Here is a 22050-nt window from a genome sequence, read left to right as displayed (position 1 = left end):
TCTATGGCTCTTTTTCAGTGGGGAGTGAGAAGTGGGGAGCCCAAGAAAACCTCGAAATTTGTTTAATCACTCTTTTTCAGCAAAGTATGAGAGGGGCAAGGAAAGTTTGGAGGCTTCCTTTTTACCAACGGGAAAGGAGAAAGCTATATACCATGTGCCTCGTATTAATATAGGTATGATGACCCTTGAAAGAAATTAGTTTCTTTTCCCTATTATCATCTGAAACAAAAAGGTATATAGCATCTCAATGTAACTAAATGCATTCCCCCTTTTTGGTGTACTCTGTAAGGAGCAAGCCACTGCTGACTAATGACTGGTTCCTGAACTGAATGATGATGGTGAAAGGTAAAGCAACTACTGAGGTGGTCTGCCCTAAACAAAACAAGCCACTGCCTTCATGGCACTTCTACAGTAACAAAGTAGCAATGACACTAATTATTTTAAGGAATACTTTCTTCTTGTCCTTCTTGGTCAGCTTCACTCAGCTGAGATCCACAATTCACAAACAGTGCAAGAATAAGAAAAATGGAGCCTGTATATTGGAGTCCTGACTAGTACAGAGACTTGTCTCAGATTGGCTGGATGTTTCTGAGTAAAGGATAGGTGAATGTATAACTGAATCACTTTGCTGTACACCTGAAACTAACACAACATTGTAAATCAACTCTACTCCCATATAAAATAAAAATTAAAAAAAAAGATAGCGAAGTGTTACACATGAAGAAGGAGAGCAAAGAAGAGCCTCATCATTTAGCTCATGTATGTTATGGGCTGAATGCTTGTGTCCCCCACGACCCCAAGCTTGCAGGTTGCAGCCCTGACCCGCAGTGTGATGGTATCTGGAGGTGATTAGGTTTAGATGAGGTCAAGAGGTTCTCTCTCTGCCATGTGAAGACACAGCCAAGAAGAGGTCTCTCACAAGTAACCAAATCTGCCAGCACCTTGATCTTGGACTTCCCAGTGTCTGGAACCGAGAAATGTCTTGTTGTTTAAGCCTAAATATTTAGTCTATGGTATTTCATTATGGCAGCACAAGCAGTGTTAAAATTTGTTTCAGGGGCTTCCCTGGTGGCGCAGTGGTTGGGAGTCCGCCTGCCGATGCAGGGGACATGGGTTCGTGCCCCGGTCCAAGAAGATCCCACATGCCGCGGAGCGGCTGGGCCCGTGAGCCATGGCCGCTGAGCCTGCGCGTCCGGAGCCTGTGCTCCGCAACGGGAGAGGCCGCGGTACCGCAAAAAAAAAAAAAAAAAATAGAAAATTTGTTTCTGAAACAACTTCCATGACCCATCAAGGAACTAAAGTCAGACAGGATTTTTTTTTTTTTTTTTTTTTTTGCGGTACGCGGGCCACTCACCACTGTGGCCTCTCCCGTTGCGGAGCACAGGCTCCGGACGCGCAGGCTCAGCGGCCATGGCTCAGGGGCCCAGCCGCTCCGCGGCATGTGAGATCTTCCCGGACTGGGCACGAACCCATGTCCCCTGCATCGGCAGGCGGACTCCCAACCACTGCGCCACCAGGGAAGCCCCCTTCACTCTTTTGATTCTTAAAGAAACATTTGTCAGACATCTACAAGGTGTCAGGCACTGTGCCAGGAACTTGAACTGTGGAAACTAGAGCAGAGTCCCTCCTTTATGGAGCTGACATTCAAAAGGGCCAAAGGCATCAAATAATGACAATATAATTAAAACAGGTAAATGCTATGAAAACAGCACAGGAATGTGGCAGCACAAGAATATGTAAGAGGGGAACCTGCCTTGGTCCTTAAAGTGAGGGCTGGCTTCCCCGAGGGAGTGACGTTTGAGCTGAGATCTGAAGGCCTCAGTAAGAGTTACTGCGTGAACCAGGGGAGAGAGCAGGGTTCAGTGCAGTGGGACTCCACATGGGTAAGGCTGGGAGGCTAGAGAGTACAGAAGTCCCCATGGCAGTGGTTGGGCAGGGCAGTTTTAGCTGGAGATAACAACAAGGGAGACAGGGCCTGGATCATTTCATCTAGAAAAATGATAGGAATATGAAGAATGGATTGAAGGCAGATGAGAATTTTTATAAATCCTATTTTATCCTCAATTTCTACTTCAAAATCACATACTCATCTGGAGAAAAAGTTCCCTACTGGAAACTAGATGCTGAAGGGATTAAGCTGGGACCAGCCTTTGGAGACTGGGAGGCACTGCAGCTACTGCAGACCTCCCTCCGGCCCCTCCCCGTCACACCAAGAGAAATGCTCTCTACTCCCCTCACTCCGCCAATGGGTTACAATGACATTTCATCAGATGATGTGTCAAACCCGTTTCATGAATTCTAGAGTTCAGGATATTCACTTTTATCCTGAATTTCTAAAAAAATTTCTAAAACAGGAGTGTTTTAGAAGCATTACATGGCAACTGCTCCCTTACTTGGTGGACCTCATCAGGCAACCTCAACTATCCCTAGAGTCAGGAAGCACCTTATAAATGTAATGTGTAAACCAAGAGTGTAGCTAATATGATTTCAGTCTCCTAACAGAAACAAGCAGTATGAAATCAAAAGCAGATATAAAAAACTCAAAAAGCACAAATGTCCAGATCATTCAGCTTGGGGGTAAGCATGACCTGAAGGTACATAATTACAACAGAAAGTACTGATATACTGAATTCACCAAAACAGTTTATACTCAGTAGGGAAAAGTTTATTTCATTTGAGAACCTTTAAAAAACAAAATGCTTTGTAGTTAACCTATCTAGAAAATTAACTTATCTGGAACTCCTCTTGACCAAACAAAATGGATAACTGAAGAACTGTTCTACCTACAAAGTTATCAGGTGAAGTCACTAATAGTCAAAGTAGTGTGCTGAATGTTTTACCAACAAAAAGACTAATAGACTAATCTACCACAAAAAGGACAGTGCTACTAACCCTAACCCAGCCACAAGAGACCAGAAAAATGGACTTAAAAAAAAATTTATTCTGATCAGAAATACCAAAAGAAACACGTTAACTCTGAAACATTTAACAGATTTCATTTAAACTCATATAGTCACAAAACTCAAAATATCAAACAAAAACAACCACTTTTAACAATGAAACTTTAAAAAAGGAAACGTGTTGACTCCTCCACAATTTAGGAGCCATTTAGGCAAGCAAATATTCACTATTAGGCAAAAAGACAGCATTAAAAACGGAAAACCCTCAGCGTTAAGGAGAATGCCTATTCAAGTCTTTGATACACATTTATAAGCACGTGAGAAAACAGACTATTTTAAAAGAAACCAAGGCTGAGCGCTTACCCTTTCTTTAAATGTGATCTCCCACCTCGCTTCCATCTTGACTGCATGCCCCTCACACGACAGTACTTCATCTACACTGAACAGTGTTGGTCAACATGATCGGCTTACCGTGAAGCCCTCCAGTACCACCCGTTATCCTCTTATTAAGGTTTGTACAGCCCTGTAACTGAGTATCACCACTGTAATCAAGCCAAGGAATTGCAGGTCTCCAAAGATGATTATATATGCACAATTCTGTCTCATTGCACAGTTCGTAATATATAGCAGGTGATTATATAACCAACCATAAAGTAAGATGAATATTGACTATTGAGACTAAAGCATCAACTTTGTCTCCAACCACAAATGAAACAAAGACACATACATTTGCCACCATACAGAGGTTGAGTTTACTCTGTAGTACAGTCCTGAGGGCTCATACCACTCTAAGGGTGTTACGTATAGAATCCAGAACATATTTCTGGTGGCATCAGAATGAAGTATAGGAGGCAAGACCAGGAGTGCCCTGCGCTCATGAGCTGTCTGTGCCACAGAAAGGCCACTTTTAAAGCTGTGCAGATAAAAGTTATTCACTCATGTTTGCTTTTTCCAAATTATTACCATACTAGTTCACACTGAAGGCAAAAACAATAGTTAGAATCTCTTCCTTACTAATAACACATTTTGACTTCTTTTAAATTTCAGACAAAGCTGTTGGCTACCACAAATTCTGTTGAGTTTTTTGTCAAATTTAAGAAAATATAGGACAACATAAAACCAACCCTGGTAACGTATTTGCAGTTTGGTCTTCAAAAGCTGTAAAAAGTGACAAAGAAATCAAAAAATATAATGAGTTAAAACCATTAAAAAAATATTTGTTTTTAAATGCCACATGTTTGAGACAGCAGAAGAGGAAGCACCCTCCTTCAAATTCTCACTTCACTTGTATTTCACAAAAGTGCTTTAGAATTTAGATTTCTATCACCTACATGGAGTGTAGAGGCAAAAGGAAGCCCCGTGGAACTGAAGGCCAGTGGAGTCTACTCCCAGGGTCAGGGTGTGACCCCAGGCTAACGCACCGGCCACATGCTGAGCACTCAGATATGCCCAGGAGTGCTGGACACACACACACACACACACACACACACACACACACACACACACACACACGAGCGAGGGGATCAGACACCAGTGCCTTTGCCACTCATTCCTGAAACAACCCACTTGAAATCCTGACTCTATTCCATAGGCCAAAGGATGCTACTCTCATTTATTTGGTGTCAAATCCTTGTTTTCTCAAATCCTTACACCTGCACCTTGGTTTCTAAAATTAACGGCCATTTCCAGCACAACGCTGTCAGACAGAGCCTTTGTAAAGCTAGTGAGCTTCACTACTGCCTGGCAAAGGCGTGACAATGCCTCCGAATGCTTCACAGCTGGAAGGAAGATGTTCCTGTCACTTGACCAGCCACCCTGCATTGAGAGGTAAACATCGTTTTTGGACTATCTGTCCAGAAACTGAGTAAACTACCAATTGAGACCCTGACTTTATTTTGGTCAGCATGTGCACAGAGTAACATGCAATTACCCAGAATGATGAAAGACTGGTAATAAAACCCATGTGCTCTGCTCCGTGTCAGATGCTGGAAGGTAATCTTAACTACATAATACTTACAGATGTGGATTTTTAAAAGATCGATAAACCACTTTTCTAGGATGTCTCGTATGTTTTATTAGTTATTCAATTGGTGTATGAGTCACTTTGCCTTATTTATCTGGGAAAAAGTACTGAGTTTTTTTCCCCTTCCCCAGAACACTTAGAAACCAGAAAAAAAATCTGAGGTCCTATTAATAGACTTCCAAAATAAAATTTTATGGAAGCATTTTGTTGTTTTTTTAAAGGGAGTTTCAAGAGAACAGGATACTTGACTATGACAAACTACTACTCAAAGGAAAAACTACCAAAACTCCAAAGCTCTTCACTAAATTGGCAACAACAATTCAAAGAAGCTGAGCTAAACAGAATTGGATCTGTAATGCAATTACAGGTTTCCCCCGCATTCCTGCGGAACTTTTTGTAAGCCGAAATGGCATAGAATGAGGAAGCAATCACCTTTTCTTGTAAAAGCAAAAATCATCTCTGTATTTCTTTTGGTTAGTGAAAACAGGTACTAATGTAGGTCTTTTGTAAAAGCGAAGTGGCATAAAGGAAACTCTGGAGAAGTGGGGGATACCTGTAATATGAACCTTCTTAATGGGATGAAACACCTTTAACAAAATTTAAGCCTCCACGTTTTCTGGCAACGAAATAGTGAAATTAATATAAAAATATTTTGGGAAGCTTTAAGGTCATGTTGAGAAATACAGAGAAAACTTTCTACCCTAGAAAGCAAAATGGGAGATGTCATTAGTTGCTTTAGTCTACCACGTCGAAAGAGAAATAATTTGGATAATGACCATCCCAACAGGTGCTTAGTTTCAAAACGAATACAAACAATTTATCATGAAAAACCTACACATAATAAGCTGTTTTTCTTCTCTCTTCTGCTCCTTTTTCCTACCATGTATATGTTTTAAGTTAACAAAAACTACCCTTTGTAACTCCTCCTAAAAGCAGAGAAGAAATGGAGTAATAGAAGTAAGCCTGAGAAATCATGGGACCCTAAGAGCCTTTCCTCTGGCTGGTCATGGCCACTTATGCTTCAATACAGAAGATCTGTGGAAAAAAGTATCATATATCTTGGCTGTTAGTTTCCTTGTCAAAAGCCATCAGATAGACAGCTATTAACCAGGCAATTAGCCTAAAGTTCTCAGATAATGATTAAAAAAAGTACTAACACTGTCCCCCCCAAAATCCCCCCAAAACCTTAAATTTTCCTACTGAAACCTTTTATTCTGAATTTGTTGGTGCTTAAGAAAAACAGCTTTGCCCGTAATTCACTGTGCCCTGGACTTAGGACACCAACTTGTATTTGGCCAATTAGAAACAAGGCCAAACTGCATTCTTCTTAGGTCTATTCAGTTGATTAATGGCACTTAACTGATTTCTTTCATATAATCTTTAACAAGAACTCATAAGTCGCATTAATTATGCCCCAAGAGATGAGGGATCGATGGTAATTCAGATGGGCACCTCTGAAAAGATTTGTCAGTTTCCTGTCCCGTTCTAGCCAGATTTTTTGGAAAACCTTAGGGAAAGACTGAAATTCCCCACCAATCTGAGATTGCATGCGAGTTTTTACAACATTAACTGGAAAAAACAAGATCCCCAACATGGCACCCAACAGGCCCCCGCAGATAAAATCATTGACCAAATGAGCACCGTGGGTTGTTGCTGTAGGCAGGTACTCCTTGATGGGACCTCGAAGGCTAAAAAAAAGGACATTGCTGAATCCGTTACGGAAAAGAACAGGCACCAAGCCTCGATAATACTCTCTAATTCCATGGCATTTCAGTGCTTTGAAAGCCTGATAAGTGTTTGTAAATTTGTCATGATGCTTGTGGTCTTGAAGCAATGTTTGAACTCTTTCCAGTGGAGTGAAAATTGCTTCTGTCGTTCCTGCAAGTACTGCGGCCAGGCTACAGGTTGCAAACTCTGGGGTACTGACATGCTTACGGAGAAGGCAAGATAAATCCTCATACAGACCAAACATAAGTGCCAGTGTAGTCGTCTTCTGCATTAAAGGGGGAAGGATTCCGCGATACAAATTTCGAAACCCATCCCTCCTCAACTGAAGTACTGCATCCCGGGTTTTGATTCCATACAGCTGTTGCCGAAAGAGGACCTTCTGAATGGGAAATGTGATGGCTATATTGTTGAAAGCCGCACAGCAGCCACACAAGTAATGCTTCATTTCACTAACATTTGCAATATGAGGTGCTATATCTTGCTTTGAAGATGTTAGGATTGGTGGCCTCTTTTCATGAGCTTCTGAATCCATCGTGTTGCTTAAGATCTTCTTCGGGAAGGATTTTTTTAACCTACAAATAATAAAATGATAATAGGTAAACCTTTATATACAGTGCTAAACATATGAAAATTTCCCCTAATCCTTCCTCCAATTTCTGGACTCTATTACATTTTTCCCTTTTAAACTAGATCACTGTTTCTTCAAGTATTTTTGGAGGGCCCTGAGGCCCTTTCAGTAGTCCAGGAGGTCCTCCCCTTTCCAACTACATATCCATGTGAGGCTGGATTTTCTGCATATACTTCAACTAAAACAATTTATCACAACAGAACAAATGCAGAGGTAGATATGAGACTCCACCAACCTTTTAAGTCAGACATTAAACAGACTTACAAAACTGTAAAACATACTTATTAATTTTTTAGGGGGGAAATAATTATTTTTCATGAAAATGTGTTGATTATATTAACATGTAATGGGTTTATCATTTTGTTAAAGTGAATTAATAAATATTTTAAAATTTTGTTTTTATTTCTAAGACCATGAATATTAATCCATACAAATAAAGGCTCTTTGGGGTCCACAAAAATTTTTTAAGTGTAAAGCGGTCCTGAGACCCAAAAATTTGAGAACCACTGGACTAGTTCATATGTAATGCCTACACTACATAATGGTACATGCTATTATCCTTCTGAAACAAAGTCCTCTCATGAGAAAAAGAAGAGCAAGACATACACTCAGTCATTCTGTTCACTAACACTTACTTAGTATCTACTGTAAACTAGGCCCTCTGCTAAGTGCTAGAGAGTCAAAGACAAGGAACTTGCAATCTAACAGAAGGCTCTGCCAAGGTCTACAATCACTCCACAGTGTAAGTCCTTCCATGATAAATATATACTATGGGAACACAGGTAAGGGACAGTGAGCACACACTCTGTGAGGTGGAGGCTGGGAGAACAGGCTCAAGGAAGGCCTGCAGGTATATACTAAGCACAATTTTCACGTATTTAATTCTCAAAACAACTCCATAAAGTAAACATTATTTTCCCAGTTTTACAAATGGAAAAACCAATACTCATCTTCATCCAAGGTAGTTAGTAACTGGTGGAGCTGGCATCTTGAAATGAAGTCTGCCTCCAGAGTTCATGTTCCTGCTGTCATACCACAGATGGCAATGACTTTGGGAGGATGCCCTGGGACAAAGAGTGGCCGTACCAGACCATGCTGAAAAAGATTTGAAGCCTAAATACACAGGCTTAGCCCACTTAGTGGAATGAAGGCAAGGTCCTACCCCTAGAATACATCTGCTTTTTAAAATGGCAAGATCAGTCCTTGCCAGTCATCTATAACCTGATTAAAAACAAGCAAAGGACTTAACAGACACTTCTCCAAAGATGTACAAATGGCCAACGGACATATGAAAAGATGCTCAACATCACTTATTATCAGAGAAATGCAAATGAAAACCTCATACCCATTAGGACAGCTACTATTAAAAAAAAAAAAGAAGAAAATAACAAGTGTTAGTGGGGATGTAAAATGATGCAACCACTATGGAAAAACAGTCTGGCAGTTCTTCAAAAAATTAAAAATAGAACTACCATACAATACCATCACCAATCCCACTTCTGGGTATATATCCAAAAGAATTTACTGTAGGGTCTCCAAGAGATATCTGCACATCCAAGTTCACAGCAGAACTATTCACAAATAGCCAAGAGGTGAAAGCACCCCAAGTGTCCACTGATGAACGAATGGATAAACAAAACATGGTATGTACGTACAACAGAACATTATGTGGCCTTAAAAAGGAAGGAAATCCTGTCACATGCTACAACATGGATGAACCTTGAGGACAAGTGAAATAAGCCAGTCATAAAATGGCAAATAGAGTGTAATTCCACTTATATGAGGTACCTAAAGTAGTCAAATTCATAGAGATGAATAGCGGTTATTATCAGGGGTTGGGGGAGGTGGGAACAGAGTTATTGTTTAATGGGTATAGTTTCAGTTCTGCAAGATGAAAAATTTCCGGAGATCTGTTTTATAACAATGTAAATATACTTAATGTTACTGAACTTACACTTAAAATTGGTTAAGATGGTAAATCTTATGATTTTTAATTTTTTTTTTAAATTTATTAATTTTTTTTTTGGCTGTGCTGGGTCTTCATTGCTGCACACGGACTTCTCCTAGTTGCAGCGAGCGGGGGCTACTCTTTGTTGTGGTGCGCGGGCTTCTCATTGCGGTGGTTTCTTTTGTCGCGGAGCACAGGCTCTAGGGCACGCGGGCTTCAGTAGTTGCGGCGCGTGGGATCAGTAGCTGTGCCTCGCGGGCTGTAGGGCGCAGTCTCAGTAGTTGTGGTGCACGGGCTTAGTTGCTCCATGGCATGTGGGATCTTCCCAGCCCAGGGCTCGAACCTGTGTCCCCTGCATTGGCAGGTGGACTCCCAACCACTGCACCACCAGGAAAGTCCCTGATTTTTTTTTTTAACCACAGTTTCAATTATAAATAAATAAGAACAAAATAAGTCACGTAAACCATCTAGCTCTTTGACTTATGACAAAAACAAACAAAAAACAAGTTCCTTTTTTTTCCCCCTCCCCATACACACACGCTGCTGTAAACCGCTAAGCATCAGGACAAAAGGTGTTAAAGAGAAATGTCATCATGTGAAGGTAGAGCAGAGTGAGGCACATAATCAGAAAGCATCAGTTCTTGAGGAGCTTATATGTGCAGGAGCCACAGACATGTAACATAAAATATGGAACACACATACGACTCTAATTTTCCTTCTAGAAATATAGCCTAGGGAAATAATTATTAACAAGAGAGGTACATAAAGACTCAATTATAGGACAATTACAACGCTCTTAACAGAAATACAGAGTAAAAATTAAATGCGCAACAGTAAGGGACACACTGCATACGTGAAGATGTAGCCACCTGATGGGATGTCATATAGGTACTAAAAATAAAGGAGTATTTATATTTAAGGTTCAGTATATTAATTTTGAATTTTTAATGGTATTAATGAAGTTTCAGATAGCAGTGAGTCCTTTTTATGATCAATAAAGTGTTACAGAAGAAAAAATAAAGGAGAATATTTTTATTGACATGGCACAATCCTGTTTTTATCAATATACATATAGAAAAGCCAAAATAAGTAGTTTACATTTTCTAATTTCATAATAATGCTGTATTTTCCTTTTCTATATTTTTCAAGTTGAATTTGTCTCAATTTACTGTCTTCAAAAGTTGGAGACTGACAAAACTAACGTCTAATCAGGACAAGGCAAACAGTGACAGAAAGGATGTGACAATGCTCCCAAGTGAACAAGGCAAATTGCTGTACCTCTGAGGCTGCTTCCAGTTACAATGGGCCAAGGCCACCCACCCTGCACTGGGGCAGAAGTCAGCTGAAGAGTACAGTGCACCGGGTCCCACTGCTGTTCTGGGGACACAGTGAGCACTGTACTGTTTTTTGTATTTGCTTCATTCAGACTTACAGTATAACATTATCAAGAAGATTTTCATTTACTTTTGTTGGGAATTTCTTCTTCTTTGCCTGCTTTTACACTGGCCTCCTCAGTATACTAAGAGATTTTAATTCAACCAACTTACTCAACTCCTGTAATGTTCAGAGATTAGAGATAAAAGGACGCTGGCCTCGGGAGATACGACATGCAAACAACTGGACCACAGTGTGGTAAATGCAACCACAGAAATACACAGAAGGTATAAAGGCCCCACAGAGGAAGGGGTCATTAATTAGCTGTCTGGAGGGAAAGACAGGGGGGTCTGTGACCTCTGGGCAGGGCTCTGAAAGGTGAATAGGACTCTGGATGTACCTAAGGGTGGGGCACATTTTAGCCAAAGCAGCACAGGCTAAGGTGTAGGCCCCGTGTCAAAGGAGCAGCAGCATCACATTCCTGAGGAGGGTGTCTGGCTGGAGCTTAATGTGGGTGCGAGATGGATGGGCGGCAGACAATGATGGAAAAGCAGGCTAGGACCTGCATCACCAGAGACCCTCAGGATGATCCCAAGACCCTGATGCTACTATGTACTATTTTTTTCCTTTCTCATGGGAAGCTAATAGAAACAAATTATTTTCCTTAGGCATGTTACACCTAGATCTGTGTGCCCTTTTCCCAGAAGACAGACTATATTAAGAAGAAAATGTAACATCTGTACACTCTAGCCCAATGCTGCTTCGTCTGTAGTTGGAGCTGGCTTGCTATCACATTTCTATTAGAAAAGATAAACATGCCCTCAGTTCAGAAGAATTATGCCTGGAAACCACTGCAGGCCTGAAATCTGCCATAAGGAAGGTAATAAAAGGGGTCAGGAATCTTCTCCCCACTGTCACCTGGTCACACCTGTAGAACTAGACAGGACCAGAGCCCCAACCTTTCACTGTCCACCCCCAACACCAGGGCAGCCACACTACCCCTGGGCACCAAAACTGTGTTCATTTGAATTAACCTCAACTTTGGCAGAGGCTGGAGGAGTGGGACTTGTCTCTAAATGCTGCTTAGCACTATCATGATGGGGAATAAAGGGACAGTAAAACACTTTCCCCCGACATTCTAAAAATTTGTTCCACTGCAATTTAAATAATCAAAGGAAGGCCCGGCTCAGAGAGAGGAATTATTTCTAACTTTGGCAGGTATTAAAGCAGTTAGATTATGAAGTCACCAAAATGCTTCACCAAGAGGCCAGAATCCCTGGAGCTGGGCCGCTCGTAGATCCAATAAAACAACAAATGAATCATTTAAACAGAAATTCACAAAATAAATGTATATTACTTTAGAAAAAGTTACACATTAAATTTACACATTAAAAATACATTTAATAGAGCAGGACTTCCCTGGTGGCGTAGTGATTAAGAATCTGCCTGCCATTCCTTGGTGGCGCAGTGGTTAAGAATCCACCTGCCAATGCAGGAGACACGGGTTTGAGCCCTGGTCCGGGAAGATCCCACGTGCTGCGAAGCAACTAAGCATGTGTGCCACAACTACTGAGCCCGCGAGCCACAACTACTGAGCCCGTGTGCCTCAACTACTGAAGCCCACGCGCCTAGAGCCCGTGCTCCCAACGAGAAGCCACCACAATGAGAAGCCTGTGCACCACATCGAAGAGTAGCCCCCGCTCGCAGCAATGAGAAAAGCCCTCATGCAGCAACGAAGACCCAGTGCAGCCAAAAATAAAATAAAATAAATAAATTCATATTAAAAAAAAAAAAAAGAATCTGCCTGCCAATGCAGGGGACACAGGTTTGAGCCCTGGTCCAGGAAGATCCCACATGCCACAGAGCAACTAAGCCCGCGCACCTAGAGCCCATGCTCTGCAACAAGAGAAGCCACCGCAATGAGAAGCCCACAAACCGCAACGAAGAGTAGCCCCCGCTCACTGCAACTAGAGAAAGCCCGTGCGCAGCAGCAAAGACCCAACGCAGCCAAAAATAATTTAAAATAAAGAAAATGAAATAATGCTATTTGCAGCAATGTGGATGACCCTAGAGATGATCATACTAAGTGAAGTCAGAAAGGGAAAGACAAATACCATTTGATATCACTTATACGTGGAATCTAAAATATGATACAAATGAACTTGAACTTATCTACCAAATAGAAACAGACACAGACATAGAGAACAGACTTATGGTTGTCAAGGGGAAGCGGGTTGGGAGAGGGATGGAGTGGGTGTTTAGGATTAGCAGATGCAAATTATTATATAGAGAATGGATAAACAACAAGGTCCTACTCTATGGCACAGGGAACTATATTCAATATCCTGTGATAAACCATAATGAAAAAGAATGCATATATGTATAACTGAATCACTATGCTGTACAGCAGAAATTAACACAACACTGTAAATCAACCATGCTTCAATAAAATAAACTAAAAAAAGACATTTAAAAAAGATGTATATTTTTTTAAGAGAAAAATAAAATTGTAAATTAATTAAATACACATACATCCTCTCCTCCAGGCTCACTGTCCCAACCCAGGTCCTCTTCACCTCCTGCCTGACTACTGCCAAAGGCTCCTTACTACTAAGTCCGACTCTAGTCACACACTCCATCCCATCCCCACCAACCTAACCATCATTTAAAAAATACACAAAAAGGGCTTCCCTGGTGGCACAGTGGCATGTGGGAACTTCCCAGACAGGGCTCGAACCCGTGTCCCCTGCATTGGCAGGATTCTTAACCACTGCGCCACCAGGGAAGCCCAGGAATACATTTTAATTTGATAGCTACGGCCAATTGCCTCCAGAAAACTTACTGTGATTTATATTTCCATTAAGTGTATGCCAGTCCCAGTTGCCCTACCATTTACAGCACCAGGTATTAAACAGTAATTTCTGGGGCTTCCCTGGTGGTACAGTGGTTAAGAATCTGCCTGCAAATGCGGGGGAAATGGGTTCGAGCCCTGGTCCGGGAAGATCCCACATGCCATGGAGCAACTAAGCCGTGCGCGCCACAACTACTGAGCCTGCACTCTGGAGCCCGCGAGCCATAACTGCTGAAGCTCGTGCACCTAGAGACCGTGCTCCACAACAAGAGAAGCCACTGCAGTGAGAGGCCCATGCACCGCAGTGAAGAGTGGCGCCCGCTCGCCACAACTGTAGAAAGCCCAGGCGCAGCAATGAAGACCCAACACAGACATACATACATACAATACATACATACGTACGTACATACATACATACATACAATTCAGCATTTTTTATTGACCATTTGAATTTCTTTTAGTACTGTAAAATTTCACATTATCCATTTTTCTGTAGGCACTTTGTTTTTTTCCTTGTTGATTTGGAAAATTTCTTTGTGCACGAAGAAAATCAATCCTAGTTATATTAATCAAGTTGTGGCATATACTTTCCCTACTTTGTATCATTTTTGTGATGAAGTTCCTAATATGGATATGAATTCTATTGATCTTGGCTTCTAGGTTTTGTGTCCTTCATTATTCCGAAATTATAAACAAGTAATCCATGCTTCCTTCTACAACTTCTATGGTTTCATTTACCATCTGTACTTTAATTTCTCTGGAATTACAGTATAAGGAATGAAGCAAAGATAAGAGATTGCCTAGAAACTGACTGATGAGCCTTCTTTTCCTCACTGGTTAGCATCATCTAAATACTCACAAGCATCTGCATTTACTTCTGCACTCCACCCTGTTCCACAATAGCCTTGTATTTCTTCTCTAGGTACAACTGATTTTAACCTACTGTAGCATCAGAATAGATTTCATCAACTAGTAGGGCTTTCCCTTTTACTCTTGTCAGAATCATCAGTTTTCCGGGCTCTTACACTTTTCCAGATAAACTTTAATGTATTTTTGTCATATTCCTCCCAAAAATCTTGGTATTTTACAGCAGAAGTGACTTTATAAATTTAAAGTACTGTCACTTTTTCAAAATTGAACCTTAAAAAAAAATTGTACCTTACAAGGATGTGATATCTTCCTGTTTACTTGTTTCTTTTCACAAACCTTAGCATTTAAAATTTTTTTCATATAGACCTTGAAAGGTATTTTACCTTTTCAGTCCCTATTATGAAAGGGTTGTTTTCTTCCAATTAATTTTCTAACTGCTTTTTGTCTGCATATGAAAAAGCTACCAATTCCTGTGTATTAAAGTTAGAAGCAGCCCATAGTCCCCTATTTCTCAGTTTTTTGGTGGATTTGCTTGTTTTTACTATATATCACAAATAATTTTGCCTTCTCCTTTACAGTATGCATCTTTCTTTCTTCTTATTGGATTGGCATATACCTCCTGAACATAATTAAATTATGGTAATAGTAAACATCCTTATACTTTGACATCTGTGACAACTCCACAGGGATTAACTGTGAAGCATGACACTGGCTTTTGGTTTGAGGAGGAAGTTCTTGTCATCTGAGTGTTCATAATCCAAGTCCTAGCAGTTTCAAGTTTACAGAGGGAAACAAGTTATCATGACACAAAAATATTCACTGATCAATTGGCCCATATAAAATTTGTTCCCTCTCAAGTAATATTCCCTGTTTGCCATCTATCCCTGCCCATCTTTAGGATTGTTCTGCAAACTTGAAGTGGAGCATGTCTTCCCAGTACTATCATATAATTTCATCTGACAAATTACACTATAACTCCCAAAACTTCATTCTGCATTCATTCTAAGAATCAGTATATCTGCAATTATAATTGAAGTCCCTGCCCCCTGTTTTTCCCATTAAAAATTGATTCCATTTTTCTAGTACTAATGGTCAACTGATGATAAGGGTCTCTTAGAATTTCCAAACACAGGAGGGATATACATTGATTCCTGTTTTACCACCACCTCCACCCCCACTGCCACTAAGTCAGGAATCTATCTTGAACTTTGGTAAGATGCTTTTAGGAAGCTACTAAGAAGATCATATGGATACTGGAAACAGAGCCAGTGTAACATTTAACAGATACAGTTAATTGCCTGGGTTCAAATTCTGGCTCCACTACAAATCTATTGTGTGACCTTCAGCAAGTTACTCAATGTCTCTGTGGCTTAGTTTCCTCGTTTATAAAATAAGAATGTTACCTACCTCATAGGCCGGCCAATTAACTGAATTAATACATGTGAAGCCCCCAGGAAAGTAGTCTACAGCACAGCAGGTGGCTCAACAAGGATAAACTATTATTATTGTTCTTTTCTGATGTATTTATTTGGTGTATACGTTAGTGTATTTCTCGCCCTTGCAATATGGAGGTGAATCCTACTTGGCCACAGTGAAATATTCCTTTAATGTATCACTAAATACAGTTTGCTAACATTTTATTTTAAAATTTCACATCACTATTCATAACATACCAAGTTTCCAATTTCAGTACTATCTTCATGTCAAGTTCAGGTGTCAATGTTCCACTGGCTTTGTAAAAGAAATCTGTCATTTTTCCTTCTTTAAGCTGGTGAACAATTTAAATCTTATAATTATCTTTTTCTTGAAAGTTAAAAGAATTCACCTGAAACACCATCTGGGACTGGTGTTTTGGAGGATGGTAGCTTTTTGATAACTTCCTCAATTTCTTCCATTGTTAGGTCTGTTAGGTTCTCTCTTCTGGAGTCAACTCTGATAACTGGATTTCCTTTAAAAAAAAAAAAAAAGTCTGGTTTATTTATATAGTCTTATAAAGCACTTGCTGTTTTAAAAAAACACTTCTAATCTTGTGTGCCTATATTCCCTTTTTTCTTGAGCAGGGTAGTCAGTTTACCTAATTCACATTCCTATCATCCCAGCAAAGAACCAGTTCTTTTTTTTTTGGGGGGTACACGGGCCTCTCACTGTTGTGGCCTCTCCCGTTGCAGAGCACAGGCTCCGGACGCGCAGGCTCAGCAGCCATGGCTCATGGGCCCAGCCGCTCCGTGGCATGTGGGATCCTCCCGGGCCAGGGCACGAACCTGCCGCGTCCCCTGCATCTGCAGGCAGACCCTCAACCACTGCGCCACCAGGGAAGCCCAGAACCAGTTCTTAAATTTACCAATTTTACTATTTTTCAGTTTTTAAATTTGTTTTTCCTCTTTATCATCTCATTTCTCCTGCTTTGTCTGGGTTTATTTTCTTCTAATTTATTGAAGGGAAATTTCTTATTTTTATTTATTCTTTGTTTCATAATTTGAGTGTTTAAGGGTATATATTTTGCTTTAAGCAAAACCTTAACTATTACTTTTTAATACATTCCATGGAGCGTTTTGGTCTAATTGGCAGTCACCTTACCATCTGTACCATCTTGTGTTTCTTCACCACAGTGGCTTTGACCTGGAGTGATATGCACCCTTTCCAGAGTCCAAGCCTGTTTAGGCTCCGGACATCGCAGCACATCCTTAATTTATGCTCAGGAGAAGAGCATCTTTCTCGTGGCCCACAGGAAAGATCCTGCAGGGATGGACCCTGATATCTGGCAACTAGCCTCCAGTCTTAAAAGGTTTGATGACAAATACACCTTGAGGTTGACCTTCATCAGTGGCAGAACAAAGCAGCAGCAGGCAGCCAAGTTCACCAAGTCCATTGCTAAGTTTTTTGACCACAGTAGGACACTGGTCATGGACGCATACGAGCCTGAAGTATCCAGGCTCCGTAACAGTCTCACCCCAGAAAGAAAAATAAAATCGCCACTTCTAAAAGCAGCCATCTTTCTGCTGGATCATGCTGAAATACAGGGTGAGGGGGAAAGAAACTGAGATCTTAAAATGAAGAAAGAAAGAAATGTTAAAAATGTCCCTGTTCTGTTCTGAACTTTTAGTCCATCCAGGAAAAATGGTATTTTCCAGCACAGATATGAGAAGCTGTAGCTCTGATATCTAGGTGGGACCTCCCTAACCTGCTGATCCCATTGTTCTGACGTGCTTTTCTAGAAAAGCATTTTTCCTAAAAGCTGTATAGACTTCCTCAACACCTGAAGCACTTCATGTAGTATTAGCATTGTGCCAAGGAGCATTTGAAGACTCAATTTTTAAACTTGTTAACCTGTTGCTGACTAATTGAGCTAACTCCCTTTCAACAGCTGTTTCCCTTAATTCAGATACAACTCCTTATGTATGATAGCTGTCCTTCACACACAGCTTTTGTGGGTATGCATAAATCTGACTTAGGGAGAATTGAAAAAACAAACCAAAAAAACCCCACAGCTTTTTAATTTGTTTAAAACAGACATTCTGTCTGTTACATTTTGTGCTGTTAACCAGTGAAAGGAATCAATGGCATTTTAAGAAAAATTGTTCTATAAATGCTTGAGAAGTTTGCCAGGGTACAAAGTTTGATAATTATTAATCAGTCTTCTACATTCTTACTTCTTATCATTTTAGCTGCCAGACAGGAGTTTAAACTCTTATCAGTACTATACTTGCCAATCTAAGATTAACCAACATTTAAAAACAATTTAGCATAGAAATACTTTATGTAATGCTTTGCTCTTCTTCAGTTTCAGGACTAAATGTTAAAATCAACAGAAATATCCAGATTTATGTGTTATTATACCATAACACGTTGTGACAATTTATGAATGTAAAAGTTTCATTTTTACATACTAAACACATAACCATATACTTTAAATTATAAAGTCACTACCTACCAGCTGTTTAACAATATATGTTCCTTGATAATACAAACCAAGTTACTTATACACTTGAACAACAAAATTTTGTCCATGTTCACTTTTAATTTTTACTAGAATGGCACTTGCATTACTTTCCAAAATTTTGCAAATTAAAGTTACTTCAACTAGTTTTGTCATGACTCTTTCGGTCTGTTATTAAACAGATAGAAAACTGTGGCTAACAGAAGTTAGCCAGTCATTTATTGACCGCTGTACTGAACTATTCTAAGAAATTTAAAGAACATTAGTGTACATTTAGGGTCTCAGATTTTTAAAAACAGGCCTGGACATAGGAAAAAGGAATGTAATGAAACCTTTCCAGACTTCACAGATTTAAAGCTTTCTCCCTCATTTTGCCCTACACACCAGGATCGTGTGAATAGGTTCTTAATTTGGCAAAAGAACAAAGGCTAGTGTGCACAGTATTCTGTAGCAGTGGACTTTAAAATTTTTCATGTTTATTCTGTGAACACGACTAAATTTCTTTGCTAAACTTTTCTCTATATTTAAATTCTTTAACATGGATAATAATTCTTTGCAATTTATTGCAAAATTTATCTACCATAACTTTACATTTGTTTGCTACCTAAAACACTCAACCTATGTCAACATTAGGAAGCAAAGTTAATTAAGCTGACTTACAAGCAACTCCAAGAGTCAAACTTCTGTGGCATAAGAAAACAGTGTAAAGTCTAAATGCTCACTGTAATTTATAGCCCACGTGGTTAAGACCGAGATGTGATCCATCACAAAGGTCTCTGCGCAAAAACTGAGGAGAAAGCAATTGTATTTCTCAAAGGATGTTAACTCCCACAAGTCAGCAGGTCTGAGTCAGCATTCAGGACAAGATTAAACTGGGTTCTAGTCCTAGATAGGACACTATCTTGCTACTATAAATACAAAGCAAAGTCTACAATTTAAAAATCCATTTCTCTGGGCTTACTTTAATCTACCAAAGGAGAGACCAGACAAGTCCACTCCTCTTAAAGGTAACAGCTTGTGATCTTTCCCCGAGATGCACTCAAGGTGACTCCAGATCCAAAGCGCCAGACCTGTGCTCTGGAACCACTAGCGGACCTGACCGATCCTAGCACCTTTTGATTTTATGGAATCCTTCCGAAACAAGGTCAGAGGAAGCTCAGACTAGCAAGGGCACTACACAGTTATTTAAGGTTTTCTGTTTCACAGCTTGCAGGTAGAGAAACAGAAGGTGGGGATTAAGACCAGACGTGTACAGCTCTAAGGAGCAAAAAAAAAAAAAAAAAAAAAAAAGGGTAAATATAGCTGAGGCATTGACACGCTCCACCTAGATAAGCTTAACACTAAATAATTGGTACAGAGATTTTCAATTAACAACAATGCCCCCCGCATCTCCAAAAAAAGCACTGTACCACCGAGTTTCCCACAACGCGAAGCAACATGGTGTCGCAGAATAACCATTGTCTGGCTGTGTGGCTGAACTTACCGCTCTCCAGGCGTCCATTTCCCCTGTCTGTAGTGAGGGGGAGGGGAGGGTGGCGGACGGGGTCGACCAGGCCCCTTCCGTCCCGGACATTCAACGGAGCCAGGGGTCCCGGTATCCCAGACCCCGAGGGGGCAGGCGCCCTTCCGCGGTCCCAACGCTGCTCTCCCGGGCTGCAGGCAAAGCCCGGCCCCTCCCCGCCCCGCTCTCGATGCGCGCCGGGAGGCACCTTCCTTCCCGGGGCGCGCCCAAATGAACGCACTGCCTCCTCCGCCGGAAAAGCTCGTTCCGGCAGTCGGACGGCGCTCACGGCCCAGCGAAGCCCGGCAGCGGGCGGCAGAGCTGGGAGGCAAGAGCTGGGCCCTGCGGCTGCAGGTCCCACCCGGGATGGCGCGCGCGGGAACGGCGGGGTGTACTGCGCGGAGGCGCACTGCGAGCGCGCGCGCGCCCGCGGAGGCGGGGGGGGGGGGGGGTGAGTCCTCAACGGCCGCGCCAGAGGGCCGTGCAGGCGGCCTCCTCAGACCCTCCTTCGTGCTTCCACTCACTCCACGCGCAGGCCGGGGGAGCCCCGTGCTTTCCTCTCGGCCGCTTCCTGTACTCACCCATCGCCGCGGGCGCCAGGCTCCACGCCCGGTAGCGGCCCGCCTGCAGGCTGGCGAGCTCGCGAGCCCGCGAGCCACCGAGCCGGCGCAGGCGCAGACCTTGACCGACCCGAGCTCAGGGCGGAGCGTGACGCGCTCTATGCCGCCGAGCCCGGTCACGTGAGGGAGACGCCACCGCGCCGCCTCTCTCTAAACCCGCGGAGGGTCGAGTGACGCCGGCCAACTCCTGGCAGCGGTTCGGCGCGGCAGGGCAGGTGTAGGGTCACCCATCACACCTGTTGTCAGGCTTTCGGGTTCCACTTGCTGGAATGCCGTACCTTTGGTGCCGTACGGTGGCCTTGCCGTGCCAGAAACAGCCAACGCGTTCTCTAGTGCGTAGGCTGCGGGAGGACCACTGGGAAGTGATAGTGTGGGTGGCAAGCGCACGTGCGCCTAGGCCTTGAAAGGCCCCGCCTCGCTTCCCTTTGTATCCTTGGTTAGATTTCATCAAACCCTCGGAGTGACCTTGTGTCAGCTACTGATCCTGCAGTTCACAGAACACCTGTGTGTGCTTTAGAATATACAAATCATTAAAAAACCCTGTTTCTTTTCAGTCTCAGACAACTTGCACGTCTTGGACTTCACTGCACCCGGAGTTAGGAGGCCTAGGTCAAGTCATAGCCCTGACCCTTGCTGGGAGTGACCTCGGACAAGTCACTGTCCCCTGAGCCCCAGATCTCTGACAAGTAACGCCGGCCTTGCATGCATCCTTTGGCCCTTGTAAGAATCACTGAGAATAATGATCTGACTCTAACTTATAAACTGGAAGGCACACAGATGTGAGGTGTTGAAGGAAACGGAAAGGTCAGCCTGGAGAGCAACAGCGAGGCTCCTCAGGAGGCTCATCAAATATGTGAAGTGTATGCGCTTTACTTGGGATTAGTCCAATAAGCAACTCCACTGGAGTGAAATACGGTATGGCTATAGGTGGGTGGCTCTCCCGGCCCACTTCCCCTGAGAGCACTTTGTAGATATTGACTCCAAAATTTTGTCTCATCTGCTTGAGCTGGCCTGATTAACTGCTTCTTGGGGTGTGAGACATCATGCTACCTAATTTCAGCAAATGTTCTGCTGAGGTACCTACTGTGTGCCATTGTGTTCTCTTCGGGGAACTTAGAGTCCAACGAAGGATATAAAAACAAAAACTCTGGAAATTCAGATGCATGAGGGGCCTTTCCCCTTAAGAGGGAACTAGGGATGGCTTCATAGGGGAGGAGGTGTTTGAACTGTGCCTTGGAAGATGAATGAGTGGAACTTGGACTAGCAGAGAAAGTCATAGCAGCAGGAGATAAGATTGTAAAAGTCAGGTGGTGGGGACTGACAGTGCAAATCTTGACCGTCAGATGCAGGCACCTGGCATCTAATTAGTGTGCAGAGATAGATTTGGGGCTCCACAGGATAATGACAAGGCCACGCAGTAGCTTGGAGTGTTTAAAATTGGGCAACAGTTGGGGAAAGGCATTTATGTCAGAATTATGTTTGCCCTGTCTTGTGTGAACTCCTATTCAGATGTATTATTTGAAAAATAAATAAATCAGGCAGGCATCCAGCATGTTCATAAGCATAAATAATTCATTTCAGATTAGAATAGAGAGGTTATTCTCCTGTGGTAAAACCCGAAGAGGAGGAAAGATTGAAATTAAACACACAATCGGGGCACAACAGACTTG

The 22050-nt window shown here is 42.0% G+C and overlaps 1 protein-coding gene across 2 annotated transcripts; it reads right to left on the bottom strand.

The window, feature by feature from the left end:
• Positions 1-2921: 2921 nt before the first annotated feature.
• Positions 2922-20563, bottom strand: SLC25A51 (solute carrier family 25 member 51). 2 transcript variants are annotated; one of them, XM_060300731.2, is made up of 4 exons: positions 20342-20563; positions 16148-16270; positions 15996-16053; positions 2922-7223 (listed from the first exon to the last, which is right to left on the bottom strand). In XM_060300731.2, the coding sequence occupies exons 1-4, from the start codon at positions 20343-20345 to the stop codon at positions 6293-6295; spliced, it is 1116 nt and encodes a 371-aa protein (XP_060156714.1). In that variant the 5' UTR covers positions 20346-20563; the 3' UTR covers positions 2922-6292. The 2 variants fall into 2 exon arrangements, with proteins under 2 accessions (XP_060156714.1, XP_069901820.1); XM_070045719.1 differs by lacking the exons at positions 15996-16053; positions 20342-20563.
• Between the last annotated feature and the right edge of the window lie 1487 nt (positions 20564-22050).

Source organism: Globicephala melas, chromosome 6 (assembly GCF_963455315.2).
Source record: "Globicephala melas chromosome 6, mGloMel1.2, whole genome shotgun sequence".
Classification (NCBI taxonomy): domain Eukaryota; kingdom Metazoa; phylum Chordata; class Mammalia; order Artiodactyla; family Delphinidae; genus Globicephala; species Globicephala melas.
Note: the sequence above shows the minus strand (reverse complement) of the source record. Positions and strands in the feature narration are given on the sequence as shown.

Bases quoted from the DNA above. Each gene is read 5' to 3' on its own strand.
- SLC25A51 (XM_060300731.2), bottom strand. The intron at 16,054-16,147 runs GTGAATTCTTTT...TCTTTTACAAAG, and splicing joins AGTCCCAGATGGTGTTTCAG to CCAGTGGAACATTGACACCT. The intron at 7,224-15,995 runs GTATGTTATGAA...TATTATTTGTAG, and splicing joins GTACTGAAATTGGAAACTTG to GTTAAAAAAATCCTTCCCGA.